Here is a 22,575-nt window from a genome sequence, read left to right on the forward strand (position 1 = left end):
CCTAAGACCCAAATTCAAAAATGTCTAGCACTTATTATATTACTTTTAGCTTTATGCATTTCCCTTGTGGGATTACCCACTCCATAAATGGTTCAAAAACCCTGGATTTTGCTATACTTACAAGTACTTTTAGGAATTCTCCTCCTTTGCCTCCTCCTTCCCTAAACTGAATTTAACATCATTCAATGAACTCCCTTCTCAGCCACTAATGTGACATCATGGAACTTTCTAAAATAGGAATCTTGGGGTAGAAATTCTTGACTCCTGCTTCAAAATAAATCTTTTACTAAGCACCACAACGACTCAAAGAGAAACTACTGCCACATTATTCTCTGAAAATGTTGTCTTATATTATTTTCTGGTTCACAAAACAACAGATGGCCCTTCACTGGCTACTGCCCAATAACCGACTTCCTCTGTTTAGTGGTCAAGGACACTTGAAATCCAGTCTTTTTTCCCACTATCATATAACACATAGTCTCTGTTCCATCAAGCTACATTCCTTTCTTCCCTTAACTACCTTGCTTCTGTTCACATTACACATCTCTCTGAATGTGTTCCTCTGCTTTTCCCCATCTATTCAAGCCCGTCATTCAAGGCCCAATTTAAGACCCTTCTCCTCCATGAAGACTTCAACAAGGCCAACCCAGCATAATTACACATTTTTTCAGACTTTTACTAAGTTCATATCAATTGCACGATATTGATTTTAAATGTTCCCAATGGCTTCATCTCAGCTTTGTCTTCCTAATTTAAATTTCTAATAATTTGTAGGCACTATTTTTCACATACATACTCTATACACATTCAGTGCTCTTAAAAAGGACTTTTACTAATTACTTCAGCACAGATATTTACAGGAAAACACACCTATAAATTATTATAACATATAAATTCACACTATCACAAACTAGGTTAGAAAGATGGGACTGTCCCCATTTGACCCAGCTATTCCCCTGCTGGGTATCTTCCCCAAAGAATTAAAAGAATCATACCACAGTGATATATGTGCACCCATATTTATAGCAGCACGGTTTATAATAGCTAAAGCTTGGAAACAGCCCAAGTGCCCATCAACTGGAAATTGAATAAAGAAGATGTGGGGTTTTTATAAAATGGAGTACTACTCAGGCATAAAGAACAAGAAACTAGAGACATTTATAACTAAATGGATGCATATTAAGGCCACACTCTTAAGTGAAATAGGAAACCAAATAGTTTCTCTAGTGTGAGGAACTGAAAGTGTAAATAAGGATTAAAATGATTAAAACGAATAATTGATAATTTGAAATAGGAAAAGGTCCAAAGGTGTAAGGGTGGTGGGAGGGGAAGGGGAAAGGGAAGAAAGGAAAGGAAAAATTATGAGAAAAGAAAAAAAAATGGAAACAAAGTCTATGTAAAAAGGGAAGGGTGGAGGGGGTGAAGGGCGCACAGGTAATGGGGAAAAAAATAAGAACTAAGATACATCATGTACAGGTACAAACACCCAATGATATATGTAAATGTATTGTATACCTAAAATGTACCAATAAAAGAATTTAAAAGAAAAAAAGGAAGATGGGACTGTCACCAGTGAGAACAAATCCCTTCTTTTTCACACTTATTTTAATCTCCTTCACTCTTTTGCAAATCTGCTGAAACTGCCAACCTGGTCCTGATGTTTATCTCTTCAATGTTGCTGCCTGCCCTCTAGTGGAAGGTAATGACAAAAAAGTAAAACTTTAACCAAAGAAGAAAAAAAAAAAGTTCCTTTACAGCAACTCATATTGGAAAAACTTTTATAAAAGGTTAAAACATTATAATCCAGATAGACACAAGTAAAGAACTCTCAAAACCTATAGAGAGAACAAAAGGAGGCAATAGCACAGGGTATGAGGTTTGAAAAAGAAGGGGACCACATACAAGGTTAGGAACTACTTGTCTCTACGGGAAATGAGTTAATTTATTCTTAGCTTTTCCCTATAGCATTTTCTAATTGAATATTGTCTACTAACTTCAATATGGCTTGAATCTATAAGCAAATAAGTAAAACATAAAGTAAATATGTAAATTTTAAATCCTATTGCTTACATTGAAGTTATCTGTGTTCCTCCTTGTGAATATACTTTGTATGTGGTGAATTATTTGGCAGTATTGCTACCAAAACAGTATCAGTAAGAAAGATATAAAGTGACTGCCCCAAGTGGTGCTTCTCATTATTCTAAATCATTTCTTGATGAATTTGCCACACCAAATCACTATACATAAAGTAAATTTGTCTTTTGTCTATCTTAAACCTCAATAATCTGATAACTTTATTGATACAAGCATAGATTTAGGAGATTTAATGTATACCTAGTTGTTCTAAAATTTATAACATTTAATATTTAATATTCAAATTATTTATTTTGTTTTAGTCTTGTAAATTTTTTTCTTTGTTCCCACAAGTGAGAGTTCAATTAGAAATAAACAGTCCTTGACTACTTTGCTTCTCCTACCTAGTGCAGTGTTGCACAGGTTTCTAGAAGAGTTTTCCACAACAAGATCCCAACTATCAAAGTATTCAGATCACTTTTCTCAAGTAATAGTGCACTAAGATTATAACTATTGCTTTAACTTTCTCCAGAGGTGTAATGATTATAGGTGTTCTTTAGTGAAAAGCATAAGGTTAAATATTGATGAAAATTACCCACCCAAATGTTTTGTGATGCTTACTGACATGTATTATAACTGAGTGTGATTCTGCCACATTCTAGTCACATCTAACCTGGACAAACCATTTCAGTTCTCTAAGCCTTGGTTTCTCTCTTTGTAAAATGGAGAGCTGTCTTCCATGCCTACTGCACAGAGTTGCTGTGCACATCAAAGAAAAAGTGTATGAAAATTCTCAACAGAAAGGTACAGTAGTAGAGGTTATTTTACATGTGCTCACCAGTAAGATCAATATGTGATTTTTTTTTTTGCTGGAAGATAGACAAAAATAATTTTGAAGTCATTCAAATGAGGGGGAAATCTTTTTTTCTTTAAATTATCAAATTAAAAAAATTAAAACGGACTACACTGTATCCTTGCAGCTGCCCCATTACTAAAAGTGAAACCTGAAAACTTCTTCCTACATCAACTCCCACCAACCCTCTATAATGAAACCAGGACACCCCCACAGTAGCCCCAAGTTCTCTTTAACTCCTACAGAAAACTAGACGTTGAGGACTATGTATTCTGATTCAGAAAGTGTCTGCAACAGCCCACACAACCTCAAGATAAATACAGACACATATCACAGACGCCAGCATAACTGTATGCATATTGTATTTTAAAAGCACCTAGTCATTGAAAGTAATGGAAAGTAATACTTTTCTAATTTATTCTATTGACTTCATGGGCCCAGATAGGATAGGATAGGATAGTTATTTAAATTTTTTTCTAAAAGGGGGAAAAAAAGATAAAGAGAACTCAGAAAACTTTCATTGCTAACTATTGTATTTTATTTATCCTGCCTTGTCCAAAAACTGGGGAAGGGGGAGGAGGAAGTGACAGGAAAATTGCAGAGATGCCTATATTATAATGGAATACAGCCGGGGATTTAGCTCAGTGGTTCTGGCGCCTGCCACGCGAGGGCAAGGTCCTAAGTTCGATCCTCGGTACCAAAAAAAATACAAAAAAAAAAAAAATACCAAAAACAAAAATCCATAATAGAATACAAAATAAAATAAATAAGACAAAGCAGAAAGTAAAGATAATAAAGCCAACCTAACCCCTATATTTGTAATTGCAATTGGCTCACATTGTATAATAAAAAAGGCAAAGAAAGCTTAAGAAGAGCTAAGACCAAGTCTCTCATCAGTCTTTCTCCCAAAGAGAAGTCAGACTCACCCGCCACTGAGAAAACTGTAAACAGCAGGAGTAGCCCTAGGTCAGAAGTTCTCCAAGGGCAGAGCATTTCTCTTGTTTTCTGCCCTTCACTCAGTGTGTTTCCTCCTCACAAGTCAAGCAACAGCTGTGAGCGCGGCCAGGCTTTCAGCAACTTCTTGGTGCTGGATTTTCCTGCTCATGGGCAGCAGGGCACTCCTTTCCTCCTAGTCTTTTCCTTCAACTTGACGTGTTGTAGTCTGATTAGTAATTTGGAAAAGAAGAAACTCTTCTCTGAAACTTGACACAGCAATATATTTCCTGTATGAAGCCCTGAAGCAAAGACGGAGGAAGCAGGTTGATTGAGTTATCTTTCAGCTCATTGGTTCTTCTCTCACTTCTGCTGCTCACAGATAAACTTTAGAGTAAGGTGATGAACATGCCAAGATAAACGGATTTGTCAAATCTTGCATTAAAAAGTAAAACAGGACATTCATCTATTTGGGACCCGTGCCTGTAAATTTCCTAATCATGGTAACTTTTAGGTTAAAGAGGCATCCAGCCTTAGTATTCAAGTGTGGAATAAATCTTTTCCCCCTGACATTTTTTGGGTGAAACTGGTGACTAGAATAGGAGGAGTCCACACAAAACTCTGGAAGTATCGTAAATGTATCAATTTTTATCACTACTCAAACAACCACAAACTTAGTAACACAAACTGAGTATCTTACTGTCTGTAAATCAAAGACTGAAACAGATCTCACGAGTTAAAATCAAGGAATGGACAGGACTGCATTTTTTCTGGGAATTCATGGAAAGAATCTCTTCCTTGCCTTTTCCAACACCTTGGGAATGTGCATTCTTTGGCTTCTGGACACATTACTCTGCCTGTAACTATACTGGCTCATCTCCTCTGATTGTGACCCTCCTATCCCACTCATTAGGACCCTTTGTGGTTATATTGGGCCCACTGAGATAATCCAGGATAATCTCTCCATCTCAGGATCCTTAATTTAATCTTACCTGCAAAGTCCATTTTTCCATGTAAAGTAACATATTCACAGACTTCATGAATTCAGACATAGCCATTTATCTTGAGGGGTCACTATTCTATATCATAATTCAGTGATCATAGGCATATACTTTCATCTCTGAAGACAGACTGATCATTTAACAAAGTATCAAATGAATACTCATTTTTTAGTTGCTACACATCTGGAACTTCTACATTTTAGAAGACCTCTGCCTAATGTTGCTAGTTAATGCTGGGTTACATTTGAGAGGGAGAAAAAGTCTATGTGGTAAGAATTCCCCAAAACAATATTCTCCCGGAAAGGGAAGAAAGCTTTGCAAACAAGAAGAAGATTAAAGAGCATGCATTTTTCCCCTAAGTTAGCAGTTCCATCTTCCTTTTTGCCAAACATTAAACTATAAATATTTTTCCTCCTTCCCCTTCTCAAGTCTTTTTTCTAGTGAGTGAATTTGGCATGGAAGACGTCAGGATATTAGTTCTGACAATGAGTAGGCTATAGCAACCTTCTCTTCTGTCCAGTGTTTAATTAGGTGTCAAAAAATCAGCAAGGAAATGTCATTTAAAATATAACACTCTGGTTTCCCACCACATGAGGGGTCAAGAAGATGGTTTTGAGAACAGACAAACCTAAGGTTAGCCAATTACAAATACAATGATACTGGGAATTTCTCAATCAAATCTGGCCTTTTTCCTCCTTAATTTATATTGATATGAGCTTTTCCACATAGCATCAAAAATTGTGATGATCATTTATTTTAAAGCTTGCTCAGTGACACAGCCAAAACTAAAGCACAGAATGGCTAAATGGCCTCCTTAAAGTCTCAGAGTGACTTGGTAGCACAGCTGAAAGCCAAACATTTCATGTTTGCTAGCCATAAGTTTTTTGAATCTAACAAATTAATTATTGCAGAGGTACTATAACAAATGAGGTAGTATAAAAAATAAAATGATTGCTCTTCTGCCCATACCCCATTTTCTGTTTTCCAATTCACTTCTCTGCAAGGTACAACCAAATTAATGGACCTTCCCACATGCATAGTCATTAAATGTACTAATTGGTAACTTAAAAGAGCCTTACAAAGTGCATATTTCTGTTTTATGTCATATTGTTATACTGATATCTTAATATTTTCACTTCTGATTTACAATTGATCTATGTCACCTAATAAAATTATCCTTAGATTGTTAGGAAAAATATATGTCACATAAGAGTTAATTATTTTTTTCATTAAAATTGTATATACTCTGCAAAAAGAAAAACTTAGGAATAGAAGTTTGAAAATGTTTGCAATATCAAATAAGCAATCAAAATAGCTGGGGATTTAGCTCAGTGGTGCCACCGCCTGCCTCTCAAGTATAAGGTCCTGAGTTCAATCCCCAGTACCAAAAGAAAAAGTCAAATCAAAACCACAGCAGAGAAATTAATTCTCACATTTCATTTATTGCTAAATATCAATGCTAGGCCACACTGATCATATTTGTTGTAAATAACATTTGTCAAGCCCTAAGCTTATCACCTAGGCCTTGTTTTACGTACTTTATTGCTTCGTTTAATTCTCTCAACAACCCTATACAATAACAATTGTTATGATCCCATTTTACAATTTAAGAAATTGAATGAGTGAAGCTCAGCTGGTCCCAGCACCTGGAAGAAAGCTCTCCCACTGCCATCCCAGGCTCCTAGGGCCAAGAAGGTGAGCCGGTCCCAGCACCCAGAAGGAAGCTCCCCACCTCCATCCCAGGCTCCTAGGGCAGGGAAGGTTAGCCACATGGGTGCCACAAGCACCCTCCCCCCACCGTGGAAATGAGAAGACACATAAACAAGCCTCAAAAACAGACTTCCAGATCACCTACAGCAACCTCAAAGGGAAATGAGATGGAACAACCTGATACTCAACCACATGGACTCTCTGAACTGGCAACAAAAGACGATCTTTTAAAAATGAAATCAGAAATAATTACTCAGATAACAGCAAAGATTTTGCTCATGGTGCAAGACATGATTAATAAATCTAGAGAGGATACAGATAAAAAAATAGAGTATCTGAGGAACATGATGGAATCCCAACATAGAAAACAAATGGAATCCATAAAACAGAAACAAACAGATTTCCAGGAGACGAAAAACTCCACTGAAAGTGTACACAGCAGAATGAGCCAATGTGAGGACAGAATTTCACATATAGAAGATAAGATTGCAATTAGTGAGGAGGAAAAGAAAAATTGCTTTAAAATTGAAAGGGAACATGAGAAATCAATCCAGAAGCTGCTAGACGATGCAAAGAAGAATAACATAAGACTGATTGAAGTCAATGAAGAAAGAGGAGAGAGTGCAGATGACATAAAAAAAAACTGTTCACAGAAGTGATGGCAGAAAACTTCCCAAGGAGGGGAAAAGAACTTGACATACAGATAAGTGAGGCATAGAGGACTCCAGCTAGCCTTAATCAAAAGAAATCTACACATAGGCATATAATAGCTAGGATTCCAGAAATCCAACAGAAAAATAAAATTCTACAAGCAGTGAGAGAAAAGAAACAAATCACATACAAAGGAAAGCCCATCAGAATCACAGCAGACTTCTCAATGCAAACCCTCAAGGCAAGAACAGCTTGGAGTGACATATTCCAAGCCCTAAAGGAAAACAGCCCCCAACCCAGGTTGATGGACCCTGCAAAACTATCTTTCAAAATAGATGGAGAAATAGGATACTTTCATGATAAACAGCACCTCAGGAACTTCATGAATACCAAACTGGCACTCCAAAAAATTTTAGACAATACCCTAGGGAAAGACAATGAGGATCACAACCCCAGGAAGCCCAGCAGAATGAATCCATGGGGCATGACAAATTAAATGCAAAGGGGGAGAATCCAACAAAAAGAAAAAGTCATGACAAGGCTTTTAAAACTTTTGACTTCATCTCCCTAATGAGTGTATAATTCAATCTTATTATTGTACTGATTAGTGTTTTTCTGATTCTAGAGTTGCACACCATTCCTTTTGCTATACTGGCTATTTATCATCTTATTATGTCTACATTTTAATTGGGTTGTCTATTAATGAGCTCTAAGGATTCTTTATATATTCTGGTCATAGGTTATATGCATTGTAAATATGGTCTGTTTCAGGACTACTTTCCACTTTAATGATGTCATTTAAAGTTCCAAATTTTGATGGAATCTCATTTATCAATTTTTTTTCTTTTATACATCATGTTTTTTTGTATCCTAGGTAGTTCTTGCCTACACTGAATTCATAAATATTTTCCCTTATAATTTCTTCTTAAAGTTTTATACTTTTAGGCTTTCTTATTTAGGTTCATAGATCCCTTCAAGTTATTTTCATGTATGGAAATAAAGGGTTGAGGTTAATTTTTTATATACGGATAGCAGGTGTTCTAGTGCCATGTGCTGAAGACACTGTCTCTTCCTCGGCTCTTGAATTGAGTTTATAGTCTATAAAATGCTAATGTTAAATACTCTTTCAAAACTCAGTGGACCATATATGTGTGGTTCTATTTCTAGATTCTCTGTTTTATTCAAATGATCTATATGTCTTTCCTTACACCAACACTGCCTTGATTACTGTAGCTTTAGAAGAAGTCTTAAAATTGGGTGCTAAACATCTTCTAACACTGTTTTTGTTTTTGTTTTTGGCTTTTCTGGGTCCTTTGTACTCCTACATAACTTTTAAATTTCAATATCCAGTTCTTCATTTATAGCAAGTATACACAGACCTGAATTTTTATATATACCTTGTGTTTTCTAATCCTGCTAAATTCAAGTACAAGTTCTAGGGCCTCCTAGAGATTTCTTAGTATTTTCTCTGTAGATGATCATTTCATCCACATATAAAGATTTTGCTTCTGCCGTGCCAATCTTATCCTAGTTGTGTCATTTTATTGCCAGACTATTTTGGTTTAGACCTATGTTTCAAAGTCTAATGAACAGATGAAGAGTAGGCATATCTGCCCTTGTTCCCCACTTTAGGGAGAAAGCATTGTATCGTCTCCGTTCATAGAAGGAGTTTTTGTTGGAAGTATGGAGTACATGTCTTTGATCTTTTGAGAAGGTTCTGTTCTATATCTAGTCTCCTGATAGCTTTTACCATGAACAGCTGTAGAATTTAGTCCAATACTCTTTCTCCAACTAGTGACAGGATCATATGGCTTTCTCCTTTCCTCTGTTAAAATGATTACTTTTGGGGATGGATTTTCCAATGCTGAACCAACACTGCCATCCCTATAATAAAACTACTTTCTACGTCCTGCCAGATCTGACTTCTAAGAGTTCATTTTGTTAAACAAATTTCTATCTATGTTCATACTTTTTTCTTCTATTATCTTTATCCAGTTTTAGGATTAGCACAATGTTGAGTTCCTAACATGAGGGGAGAAGTGTTCCTTCTTTTTTCTGCTTTAAATGTTTAATATAATTTATCAGTTAAAATGTTTATGAGCCTGCTGTTGTCATATAGATAGGTTTTCAAGCTAGAAATATACTTTCTTTAATAGGTGCTATTCAAATTTTATATTTTCTCCAGAGTTAGTTTCATTAATTTGTCTTCTAAGTTACTTCTTAGAAGTTGTCAAATTTATTTCAAAAAAGATTTTTGTAATATGCTTTCTACATCCTTTTAAATTCTGTAAAAGCTGTGGTAATGTCTCCTAGATCTTAATATTGTAATTTAAAAAATGTATAACTGATACTGTGTAACAGGAAGAAGAGGTCTAAAAGAGCAGGGGAATTGGGAGGGGTAGGGGAAGGGAAAAAAAGGGAAAGGAAAAAATATGAGAAGAGGAAAAAAATGGAAACAAGGTCTTTGCAAATAGGGAAGGGTGGAGGGGGTGAAGGGAGGGTAAGGGAAAGGGAAAAAAATAAGAACCAAGAGACTCATGTAATGGTACAAGATCCCAATAATGAATGTAACTGTATTTTATACCTAAAATGTACCAATAAAGTTAATGGGGAAAAAAAAATTGAACCCAGGGATGCCCTACCAAGGTCGGGAGTTGCACCGAACACACTGAATCAGCCCGCTGCAGACAGGGAGGTCTGCATACACCCTACTGAGGTCGCAAGTCCTACGGAACACGCTGGGTCGGCCCGCTGCAGACAGGCAGGTCTGCGGGTGCCCTACCGAGGTCCCAAGTCACTCAGAACACAGGGAATCAGCCCGCTGCAGACAGGGAGGTCTGAGGACGCCCTACTGAGGTCGCGAGTCCCACGGAATGCGACAGGTCGGCCCGCTGCAGACAGGCAGGTCTGCGGACACCCTACCGAGATCGCCAGTTGGGCAGAACACGCTGAATCAGCCCACTGCAGACAGGCAGGTATGCGGATGCCCTACCAAGGTGACGAGTCCCATGGAATGCGCCAGGTCCGCCCGCTGCAGAAAGGCAGGTCTGTGGACGCCCTACCAAGGTCAAGAGTCCCGCGGAACGCGCCTGGTCGGACTGCTGCAGACAGGGAGGTCTGCGGACGCCCTGCCGAGGTCCTGAGTCACGAGAAACATGCTGGGTCGGCCTGCTGCAGATGCTGTCCCACTGCTCCTGGTCCAGAGGAAGGGGCTTCCTGGCCACAATACCTTCCGCTGCTCCCATCCCAGGGGAAAGGGCTTTTGGGCCACCTACTGTCCCACCGCTCTCAGCCCAGAGGAAGGGGCTTCCGGGCCACCATCCCTCCCGCTGCTCCCAGCCCAGAGGAAGAGGCTTCTGGGCCACCATCCCTACTGCCACTACCAGCCCCTGTCCCACCTCTCCCAGCTCAGAGGAGGTGATCCTAACGGGTGCCAACAGCACCCCCCCACCCCCCAATTGAAATGAGAAAACACATAAATAAGTCTCAAAACCAGACTTCCAGATCACCTACAGCAACCCCAAAGGGAAATGAGATGAAACACTCTGATACTCAACCACCTGGACCCACTGAACTGGCAACAAAAGGGGATCTGGAAAAAATGAAATCAGAAATAATTTCTCAGATAACAGGAGAGATTGTGCTCCTAGTGCAAGACATGATTAATAAATCTAGAGAGGAGCTGAGGAACATGATGGAATCCCAACATAGGAAACAAATGGAATCCATAAAACAGGTACATACAGATTTCCAGGAGATGAAAAACTCCATTGAAAGTCTACACAGCAGAATGAGCCAATATGAGGACAGAATTTCAGATATAGAAGATAAGATTGCAATTAATGACCAGGAAAAGAAAAATTGCTTCAAAATTATAAGGGAACATGAGAAATCAATCCAGAAGCTGCTAGACAATGCAAAGAAGAATAACATAAGACTGACTGGAGTCAATGAAGAAAGAAGAGAGAGTGCAGATGACATAAAAAAAACTGTTCACAGAAGTGATGGCAGAAAGCTTCCCAAGGAGGGGAAAAGAACTTGACATACAGATAAGTGAGGCATATAGGACTCCAAATAGCCTTGATCAAAAAAAAAATCTACACATAGGCATATAATTGTTAAGATTCCAGAAACTCAACAGAAGAACAAAGTTCTACAAGCAGTGAGATAAAAGAAACAAATCACATACAAAGGAAAGCTCATCAGAATCACAGCAGACTTCTCAACGCAAACCATCAAGGCAAGAACAGCTTGGAGTGACATATTCCAAGCCCTAAAAGAAAACAGTCTCCAACTCAGATTGATGTACCCTGCAAAACTATCTTTCAAAATTGATAGAGAAATAAGATACTTTCATGACAAAGAGCACCTTAGGAATTTCACGAATACCAAACCAGCACTCCAAAAAATTTTACACAATATCCTAGGAACAGACATTGAGGATTACATGAAAAAATGTTCAACATCACTGGTCATTCAAGAGATGCAAATGAAAACAACGCTGAGATTCCACTTCACTCCAGAAAGAATGGCTGCTATCATGAAATCAACCAATAACCAATGCTGGCAGGGCTGTGGGGAAAGAGGAACCCTGCTCCACTGCTGGTGGGAGTGTAGACTGGTGCAACCACTGTGGAAATCAGTATGGAGATACCTCAAAGAACTAGGACTGGAAGTCCCATTTGACCCCGCTATTCCACTGCTGGGGATCTTCCCCAAAGAATTAAAAGAATCATACCACAGTGACATATGTGCGCCCATGTTCATAGCAGCACAGTTTGTCATAGCTAAAACTTGGAAACAGCCCAAATGCACATCAACTGGAGACTGGATAAAGAAAATGTGGGTTTTTTATAAAATGGAGTACAACTCAGTCATAAAAAATGAGAAATTAGAGACATTTATAGCTAAGTGGATGCACATTGAGGTGACACTCTTAAGTGAAATAAATAGGACACACATGTATAAATACCGAATAGTTTCTCTGATGTGAGAAACTGAAAGTGTAAATAAGGACTAAAATGTATAATAGGTGATGTGAAATAGGAAGAAAAGGGGCAAAGGGGAAGGAAGTGGGAGGGCTAGGGCAAAGGATAGAAGGGAATGGGATTAATATGAGAAAATGGAAAAATAGGAACAAAATCTTTGTAAATAGGGAGGAATGGAGGGTTTGAAGGGAGGGCTGGGCAAAGGTGAAAAATAAGAACCAAGAGAGATTATGTAAAGGTACAAATTTCCAATGATGAATGTCATTATATTGTATACCTAAAATGTACCAATTATTAGAATGAATAATCGATAATGCAAAATAGGAAGAAAAGGTCCAAAAGGGTCTGGGTAGTGGGAGGGGCAGGGGAAAGGAAAGAAGGGAAAGGAAAAATGATGAGAAATGGAAAAAATGGAAATAAAGTCTTTGTAAATAGTGAAGGGTGGAGGGGGTGAAGGGAGGGCTAGGAATGGGGAAAAATTAAGAACCAAGATGCATCATGTAAAGGTACAATTCCCAATGAGAAATGTAATTGTATTGTATACCTAAAATGTACCAATAAAAGAATTTAACAAAAAAAAGAAAAAGAAATTGAACCCAGAAAGGGTGAATAAATTTTCCAAAAACACAAAGGATTCAAGCCTAAGAATATCACTCTGAAGTTTATCTCTTATTACATGGCTAATTAGACTTTTATAACCTAGTTTTTAATTGTCTATTTTATCTCCAGTATGTCTTCCATGAATAGATCTATTTACCTAGTCACTCACTTTTCTTCCAATTGGGCAGCTTTATAATTTCATGATTGGTCTACTTTGTTTAAATAAACAAACTTTATGCTCTGTCTCTGATCATCTATTTACGTTAAGATTACCCTCTGCTGCCCCCTGCAGATAATTTGAAAAAAAACCAATGCCAAGGTTTTCATGAACTTAACAAATTGAGTAAAAGCTGGGCTTTGAGATTTTCATCACAGAGCATACTAACATGCCTAAACACTGTACACTGCACATTTAATTTACATCTTTTGGATATTAAACACAACTAATGACTACCTAATGAATAGTATTGATATTATAACCTGAAAAGTATTATTAAAAAGGACAAAAATAATGAATGCCAGGGTGGTTTCATACAAACAATAGCATAAAGGATGGATGGATGGATGGATGGATGGATGGATGGATGGATGGATGGAAGAATGGACCAATGGTAGATTCCATGCCTCATTCCAGGAAAATTTGAAAATTGTCATCATTGGTTACCCCTGGAAGCTAACTCTGAGATGGAGTTTTAGTGTGAAGAATATTTTTGAGGAGAAACTTCAGATTCTCACTTGTAGAAATAAAGGGACAAAAATTGGTATGAGCAGGGAAAGAAGTAAAATTGTAATGTAGGTACACACCAGACTCAGCTACCCCATGCAGAGCTCTGGAGCTTAAACTACCTTCCAGAATTGTCCTGTATTGGCCCAAAAATGGGCAGGCTTTTGTGGTCCTGCATCTGTCAGTTTTTGGAGATAGGCACAAGAAGAACTAGAATTTTGGTGAGATCGCCCATCAGGGAGCTGAACTGTGGACAACACTATCAGTACTAGAGCAATAAAGTCCTTCACTGAAGGGCTTCTGATTATCTGCCATGTAGATAAATACTGGAAAATAATCTGCTCTGATTCTATCTCAAGTACAGGGGTATTCCACTCAGCCAATCCTGTCCATTCCCAAGAAACCAAATTAAGGCAAATTTTGTTAGAACTATAACTCAGAAGTAATTCAGCATTATGATGTTTCCTATTTGAGGCAATTTTGTTATTTTCATTATGAGTGGCACCTGAGAAGTCTAGAAAAATACAGAAAAAATGTTTTTAAAATATAAGCTTTGCCGGGTGTGGTGGCACACACCTGTAATCCTGGAACTCGGAAGGCAGAGGCAGGAGGATCACTGTGAGTTCAAAGCCAGGATGGGCTACATAGTGAGTTCAGGCCAGCCTGAATTGCATAGTGAGACTCTCTCTCAAAAGAGAAAGAAGAAAGGGAGGGAGGGAGGAAGGAAGGAGAGAGAGGGAGGGGGGGGAGAGAGAGAGAAAGAAAGAAAGAAAGAAAGAAAGAAAGAAAGAAAGAAAGAAAGAGAAAGAAAGAAAGAAAGAGAGAGAGAAAGAAAGAAAGAAAGAAAAAGAAAGAAAGAAAGAAAGAAAGAAAGAAAGAAAGAAAGAAAGAAAGAAAGAAAGAAAGAGAAAGAGAAAGAAAGAAGAGAAGAGAGAGAAATCTTAGTTATATGTCTTGGTTAAAAACTAATATGGCACACCATTCTAAAGAAAGACAAGTATCATCTGATGTTCAAAAATTTTGAATAGCAGTATTTATAAAAAGTGAATATTCCATTAAAGAGGGGTACCTTAAATGTCTCAGGAAGAATAACTTTAACAAATAAATGAGTCAGATGTGGTGGCACATGCCTGTACCTCAGGGTATAAGTTAGTGCCACTGCAGAAACAGATTTAATGCAAAATATACAAATATATAAGAATTTATAAGATTGACTTACAATGGCCACCCACACGGGTGGAAAAGTGCAAAAGGGCTGTCTGTGTGCTGGAGATCTGAAGGATCCAGTCAAAGGCCCGGAGCTCCCTGTACTGTCTCTTGTGAGTCCATACCAGGAGGCTGAATAGTCTGCACTGGAAGCCAGGAGATGACGTCTGGGGTGAAGGTGAAGACTGGAGCTCCTCCAAAGAAACAGAAACAAGCCTTCCTTCTTCATTTACCTTTTTTTACCATTTAGGCAACAAATCTACCCAGGGTGGGTCTTCTGTCTTCAGTAAATCCCCTCAGCAACACCCAAAACTATGCTGATCCAATTTAATTGGGCATTTCTCACTCGAACTGACACAATCAGTTAACTATCACACCCAGCTATTTTGGAGACTAAGACAGAGGATTTCAAGTTCAAATCCAGCCTGGGCAACTTACCAAAACTTTATCTTGAAATTTAAAAAAAACAATAAAAGGGCAGAGAATGTAGCTCGGTGGTAGAACACTTGTCTAGCATGGGCTAGATCTTGGGTTCAATCTACAGTACCACAAAAATGAATGAATGAATGGTGTTCTATACATCTTTCTAGTCAAATAATACGCAGCATGAAGATTGTCTATCCTACAAGCTGACATTTGCCTGAAATCTCATTCAGATTTAATTGGGCCAAAATTTCTCAGGGGAATGACAAATGTTCTGTTGAACCATCACAATTTTATTATATCAGTGGCTTAAAAATTTTTTCCCCAAATAAGTTTTGACCAAGTTGTCTATCTTTTATAAGATGATAGAATGTTTTCAGTGAATAAATGAAAAATAGTTTAAATTGGTGGAACTTCAATATGTTAAATATGTTAAGAAAAATAATAATTTTTCCTAATTTTAAGGGTAATTAAGACTATAACCTCCGTTCAAACTCTACTTCTACAACTTAGACTTTGGTTATTGTATTTTTTATCTGTTCTAAAGTATCTTTTTTACTCTCATAAATATCTTATGTCATTTTTATAATTTCCACTTCTGCATAAATACGTTTTTGCCTTTGGTCTCCTGGAATATAAAAGAATATTTAAAGTCTCTGTGGGGAAATGTCTGTTCTGTGAAGTCTGGTCTCCTCAGGAGCCAGGCACTGTATTTGTTTTTCAAATTGTAGAAAATTTAAAAATAATTTAATCCTCTGTATGATTTTATTTTCCTCTGCAGAGGATTTTCACTTACTTCTGTTAGGAATCTGTGAATACTAGCAATCTGAGATCACCTTCATCCAAGTTAAGGGAATAGGATTTGGGAAGCCATCAGGTGACTCAAAGCTACAGTGTAATCTAAATATTAGATTTTTTGGTCCACCCTACCCAATCTACAGGACTGTCAAAAGCACAGCTAGGCAGGGGAATGGGGAAAAAAATAAGAACCAAGATACATCATGTAAAGGTACAAGAAAGATCCCAGTGATGAATGTAATGGTATTGTATACCTAAAATGTACCAATAAACTTAATGGGAAAAAAAAGCATAGCTAAACTCTCGTCTCGATCTTGTAAACAAATCAGCAAACATCACCAGGGTAAAAGTAGTTTCGATGCCAGGCTCATCCATTTGTATTTCTTTTTCTGGATCTTAGCCAAGTAATTCCCCTTTACTTTGCTAACTCTCACATACTGCTGGCAGGTTTTAGTATTATATTTTATTATTACATCCAGCTTTTCTATTTGTACTCAATGGAAAGCTGGTCTAAACTTCTTGGTGTGTCATCATCTGATATACAAGTCCTTCCCTTTGATTCTTCAACTTTTCCTATTTCTCAAAATGAATCAGCAATTTTTTTTCTTTCTTTGTGAACATTTCACACAATCTCCACTATATTAGATTAGGAAAATAAAGGATGGCTAAAGTAACAAATCCAAAAGCATGATTTTTAAAAATAATTCACTGAGTCATTTTACTTGTGGACAATAGCAAACAGATACCAGAAACTGAAGAACACTTATGTTTGGTGGCCATTCTATTTTATCATAATTTTCTTTGCTCTGTTATACTGAAATATTTATTTATTTTGATCAATTGTAGCATTGATTATGGAACTGGAATACACATGATCAGATATTCCATACATGCAGTGTAAGAATTTTTAAAACCTGAAGTCCTATATTAAGATATTTTTCCTTAAAATAATTTATGCTACATTAACATCTGTTTCTATGACTATTTTCCTACTATTTATCTTTCTTTGTTGCATGTTCTTATTCATTTACTTAATATTTACTATTGATAATTTTTGAGTGGCTTAATGTGATTTGAAAGTGCATCTAGGGGAATTTTCATTTAAAATACTGTTATGATTATGTCAGCTTGGGAAAAGAAGAAGTAAGGATTATGAGACTGTTAAAAATGTTTAGGTGTTGCATGTTCTATATCAAGAAAAGGAAGTAGATAACATCTTTTTTTCACTTAGTGTTTCTATATTTTACTTGGCTGAACATAATAAAGCAACTAAACCTATAATAAATGGTGTCCTCCTTTTAATGAATTTGTCCTTGGAGTACATAAGCCAACTATGACTGCTTCTTCTGGTGATGTATCAACTTTGGGAAAATGAACCAGGGTAAGCTAGTGCCACAAGTTGTTATATAAACTCTGATTGTTCAAAATAAGAACCCCAGAACCAGTGACAGAGGCACCATAAGGAGCCATGCCTCAGTCTTCAAAAGCAAATCACTGACAAAAGTTGGATATTGAAGTAGCTGAGAGCAGCTCCAGTGGCTAAACCACATTGCTTTGTGACTCCCACCAGCTGTGGGCTATGAAGGAAGGACTGGGGGAGACCCTCAAACTATACATAGCCAGGTGCAGTGGTATGCATCTATAATCCCATCATTCAGGAGGCTGATGCAAGTGGATTGAAAGTTCAAGATACAGCACCGTTCTTGCTCAGAACATTGCACCTGGTCTCAGTTTATCTTGTTTGGCTTTTTGGCTTTCTAATGGCAGATCCACTCAGCTCTTCTTGCTGTACATGCCAGCTTTCTTCTTGCTGTACCTGCCAATGTACTTGTTCACACTGCTGGAGAATCTGCTCATCGGGTTACTGTCTGGAATGAATGCAGACTATAGACATCCATGTACCCCTTCGCCACAGTCTTCAACTCTAAAAGCAGAGACATTTGAGGATGTGGCTGTGAACTTCACTGTGGAGAACTGGGATTTTCTGGATCCTTTCCAAAAGAAGCTATACTGAGATGTGATGTGGGAAATCTTTGGCAATGTAGTGGCTATCAGAAAAAACATGGCAGGACCACAAAATTGTAGATAACTACAAACATTGCAGGACAATTCTATGAAGTGAAGAGGTATAAAAATGCTGTGCAATCAACAATTATGGAATCAACATAAAAATATCTTGCTTTAGACTACAGATTCTAATGTGTATAACAAACCATGTGGTTGAAAACCAGCTGAAATCTTTGTTTATAGAAAGCCTCTGATTCATTCATCACTAAATGTGCCGCCAACCCCCAAAAAAGAAACATCATCATCCATCACTTAAGAATTAAATCAACCACACACCTAGTTAACGCCAAGCTCCTCCATCATCCACTTGGGTTCAGCTGGACCCTGGCCAGCTGACACAACCATGGTGGCAGCCCTGGGAGGAGCACACACCTATGGTTGGACAGTTGCCACAGCCTGGAATGTGTAGACAGAGGGGCTTCTGCAGCAGGGGGCTACAACCCACTAACCCACAGGCTGTAAAGCTATGCAAAGAAAATCATAACTTTCTGGACTCAAAAGACTGAAGATCCTGGAAAGGAATCATGCATTCAAAAATACAGAAGAATATTTTTGATTCATTGTTTTCTTTTCTCCACTGGACTTTTGGGGTTTAGGATATTTTTCCATTCCTCTTTTTTCTTCTTTCTTTCAAGATTTAATTTTCTCCTCATCTTCTTCTTCCTCCTCTTCCTTGTCCTTCTTATTATTTCTGTTTTACTCTTTTTATTTTGCTCTCTGCTTTTTTCCTTCTGTTTCTTATTCTCCACTGTTATTTTTATCAAATTGTATCAGTTTCCTTTCACCCCTTAATAGGATACTTAATCTCAGTTTTCTCTCCTCCCTCTCATTTCCATTGTGTAATTTTCTAATTTTACTTTTCCCATTTTTCCATTACCCATGCCCTCTATCTTTACTAGTATAACCATTAAGCTTTATTAATCTTTAGATAGCTAACTCTATATTGTCACTGTTTAATTCCTTTCTACTATTAGTAGAGATATAGTTGTTGCATTTAGTAGACATTTACTGTATGTCAATGCCTGGTTTATCTTAATGCACAATTTTGTTTCTTCTTTTTTTCTTTGCGCATAATTATATATTTCTTGTCTATGGATAAGAATGGTACAATAATGGCTCTTATGGTATGTCAATATGCTGCTTTTCTTTGATGCAATTATTGTTGCTGATTTTGTTGCTATTGACAATGTGGAATAGTTGTTGGTATTAACTGGCTTTCTCTGTATGCCAATATCTGGATTGTCTTTGTTTCATTCATAATACTGCAGTTCAATGCCAGAGAACTAGGTGCTGGACCAATCACATTGCATCCTCCCAGCCTTTTTTCAGTCTATATGTGATCTTGATATAGCTTATTCCTGTCCACAACTGGTTTAATTTCTTCTTGACAAAATATGTCCTATGTACTTTTATCTCAGACACATACACACACATCTGTGATTAATCTTATAAGAGAAAAACACAGCTATCATTAATGTTACCAAAGAAAACATGGCTGAAGTGTTCCATCAAAATAAGCAATGCCATAATATTGAGAGTGCCTTGTTGTTCAACTGTTGAAGAAAACAACTATATTTAGTGTGATTATCTTATAGTCTATATAAGTTGATGTTATTTAATGCTTTGTTAACTATAGTTTTATATTTCTGAATCTAAAACCTTTAACATTGATCACTATTGTGTATGCTTTTAATAAAACTTATAGCATATTTTATTGTAAAAGAAAAAGTACCAAATAATTAATTGTTTGTATCTACAGAATTTAAGACCTGAGTAAGTTGTCATTAAACAGTAGCTTCAGAAATTACCCAAACTGGTTTGCCACTGGAAGACCTACAAAAATGCGTTGTGAACAAACTTAGGGTTAGGCAGGTATACAAATCAGTTATTTCCATTCTTACCATTCTTGCTTGTAAGACACTACATTCGAAGCACTGGGAAACATGGGTCTTTCATTTCCTTTTTTCCCCCTCCATCCCTCCCCCTGCCCTGCATTATGTTGTTCATTTGGTTTTAATGCTGCATAAATATGCATTGTCTCATGCCTGTTTGCTTTGGATGCTACGTGCTAAGTTGTAACAAAATGTTGCTTCTTTTGTTATCCATATACAGCTGCTTGCTTTAAATTAGTAGATTCTGAAATAGCTTTTCTTGCATGTCTAAAATAAAAGTATTGCATGTACTTCAAAAAAAAAAAAAAGGAAATGGAAAGATATGCTCTGTTCCTGGATAAGTAGAACCAGTATTTTGTGTTACTGTTTGTTTCTTTTTTAAAAGAATCTTTTTGGTTTATGTTTTGTACTCTGAGTAACTACTTTGAGGATAATGATGACAGTGTATTGACTATTGTTATTCTATAATTTTGTTATGAAATTTTGTTTTATTTTTTCATAAAATAAGAAAGAAGGATGGAGGATTTAGCTCAGTGGTGCTGCCACCTGCCTCACACACACAAGGTCCTGAGTTCAATGCCTGGTACCAAAAATAAATAAATAAATAAATAAAATAAGAAAGAATAGTCAAATTGAAAAAAATGGTCATATTTCCAAAACTGATTTACAGATTTAACACAATCCCAATCAAAATACCAACAGCATTCCTTCAGAACTAGAGAAAACAATTCATGTAGAGCAAGAAGAGACTCAGAGAGGGAAAAGTAATGTTGAGCAATGAGAAGAAAGAGGAAGGCATCACAATTCAAGCCTTCAATTGATACTACAAAACTACAGTGATAAAAACAACATGATATTGGCAAAAACAAACAAACACACAAAAAAACAGACATGTGGATCAGTGAAACAAAGGACAATGCAGAAGCAACTCCAGGCACATTTAGCTATCTGATCTTTGATAAAGGAACCAAAAACTTAAACTGGAGGAAAGACAGCCTCTTTAACAAATGGTGCTGGGAAATCTGGCTACACATATGGAGAAGATTAGATCTAGACCCATATTTCTTACCATGTACTAAACTAAAATCAAAATAGATCAAAGCTCTAAATGTTTAAACAGAAACACAATCTGATGAAAGATAAAATAGGTAAAACTCTGAAGACATAGGCCTATGCATGGATTTTCTGAACAGAACCCCATTTTCACAATAAATAACATCAAGAATCAACAAATGGAATTACATCCAATTTAAAAGTTTCTGAACAACAAAAAAAAACAACCAACTCAGTGAAGAGACAATCTACAGAATGAGAAAAAATTTTGCCAGCTATTCCTTGGATAGAGGAATAATATTTAGAATATATAAGGAACTAAAAAAAAATTAGATCCCTACAATAAAAGACCAAGCAAAAGTGTGCAACTACAGTGAATATACACTTCTCAGAACAAGTACAAATGGCCAATAAATACATTTTAAAATGTTTAACATCTCTGGCCATTAGATAAAACAACACTGAGACTCCATCTTAGTCCAGAAAGAATATCATCAAGGATTCAAACAATATCCAATGCTGGCAAGGCTGCACAGGAAAAAGCCCTTCTATATTAGTAATGGGGATGTAAAATAATATAACACCTATGGAAATCAGTATGGAAATTCCTCAGAAGCTAAAAATCAAAATTCCATTTGCCCCAGCTTTTCTCCTTCTAGATATCTTTCCAAAAGAGTTAAGGACTTCATATTACAGTGATCTATGCATACTCATATTCACAGTAGCACAATTTATATATGTCCATCAAAAAATGAATAGTTAAAGAAAATGTGGTATTTATACACAATAGAGAACTACTCTACCATAAATAAGAATAACCATGAGTCATAAATAGGAAAATGGATGCATTTTGAAACTATAATACTAAGTGAAACAAATCAGATACACAAGCTTAAATATTGTGTGGTTTCTCTTATATGAGAAACCCAAAATATAAATAAAGAGCAAAAAGACCACACCGTTCTGGGCCTCCCAGCCAGGAGTGGACAGGTGAGGAGCGGAGCTGTGAGGGCAACTACAGCACCACCCCAGCCTCACCCCAACCCCCTGCCTCTGACCTCCTGGTTGAGCCTGTACCTCGATCCACACCACAGAGGCACAGGGGGTCATAAACGCCATTGTCCTAAGCTCCAGAAGATAGAGCAGAAGTGAACAACAGAAAGAGGGCCTCTCTCAGGCTCCTTGATGAAAACTGAAGCCCACTGGAAAAGTGAAGAGAATCTCTGCAATAAACGTACACCAGACCACCTTACTTGGTAAGTTGGAGGGATCATCACCTCCCATCCCAACTTGGACTATCTTCAGGAAGGGCAGCTGGAACCTGCAGCAGAACCTCCCAGAGTTCAAACCTGCAGGAGGTCAGGGAGTACAACTTGGTCCTTGTAGCTAGAAATCAGCCTGAGTCTCAGGGGTCTGCTGCTGACTTGCTGAAACTAATTGACTTAGACCTGAATACTGTGGCCCATGTTGTCTATTGTGACAGCAGAGACATACGTTGAAGGAGGCCTTGCATTTTTATTTTTTATTTGTTATTTTCAAAATTATATTTTTATCTCATTTTTAATTTTTAATTTTTGGTTTTTTTACTCTTCTCAAATTTTTT

The 22,575-nt window shown here is 37.1% G+C and overlaps 1 protein-coding gene across 2 annotated transcripts in view; it reads right to left on the bottom strand.

Moving 5' to 3' along the window:
• The window catches only part of LOC101724227 (cell surface glycoprotein CD200 receptor 1), a 62,724-nt gene that overhangs the window by 26,555 nt on the left and 13,594 nt on the right, over positions 1–22,575 (bottom strand). For both annotated transcript variants that reach the window (XM_087215513.1, XM_087215505.1), the window contains exons 2-3: positions 14,753–14,933; positions 3,853–4,161 (exon numbers count right to left, since the gene is read on the bottom strand). In XM_087215513.1, coding sequence (XP_087071639.1) covers positions 3,853–3,919 — 67 coding nt within the window. In that variant the 5' untranslated portion in view covers positions 3,920–4,161; positions 14,753–14,933. The remainder of the gene's footprint in view (positions 1–3,852; positions 4,162–14,752; positions 14,934–22,575) is intronic.

Source organism: Heterocephalus glaber, unplaced genomic scaffold, assembly GCF_053883595.1.
Source record: "Heterocephalus glaber isolate CG9 unplaced genomic scaffold, H.glaber_assembly_v1.0 deba00000122, whole genome shotgun sequence".
Lineage (NCBI taxonomy): Eukaryota > Metazoa > Chordata > Mammalia > Rodentia > Bathyergidae > Heterocephalus > Heterocephalus glaber.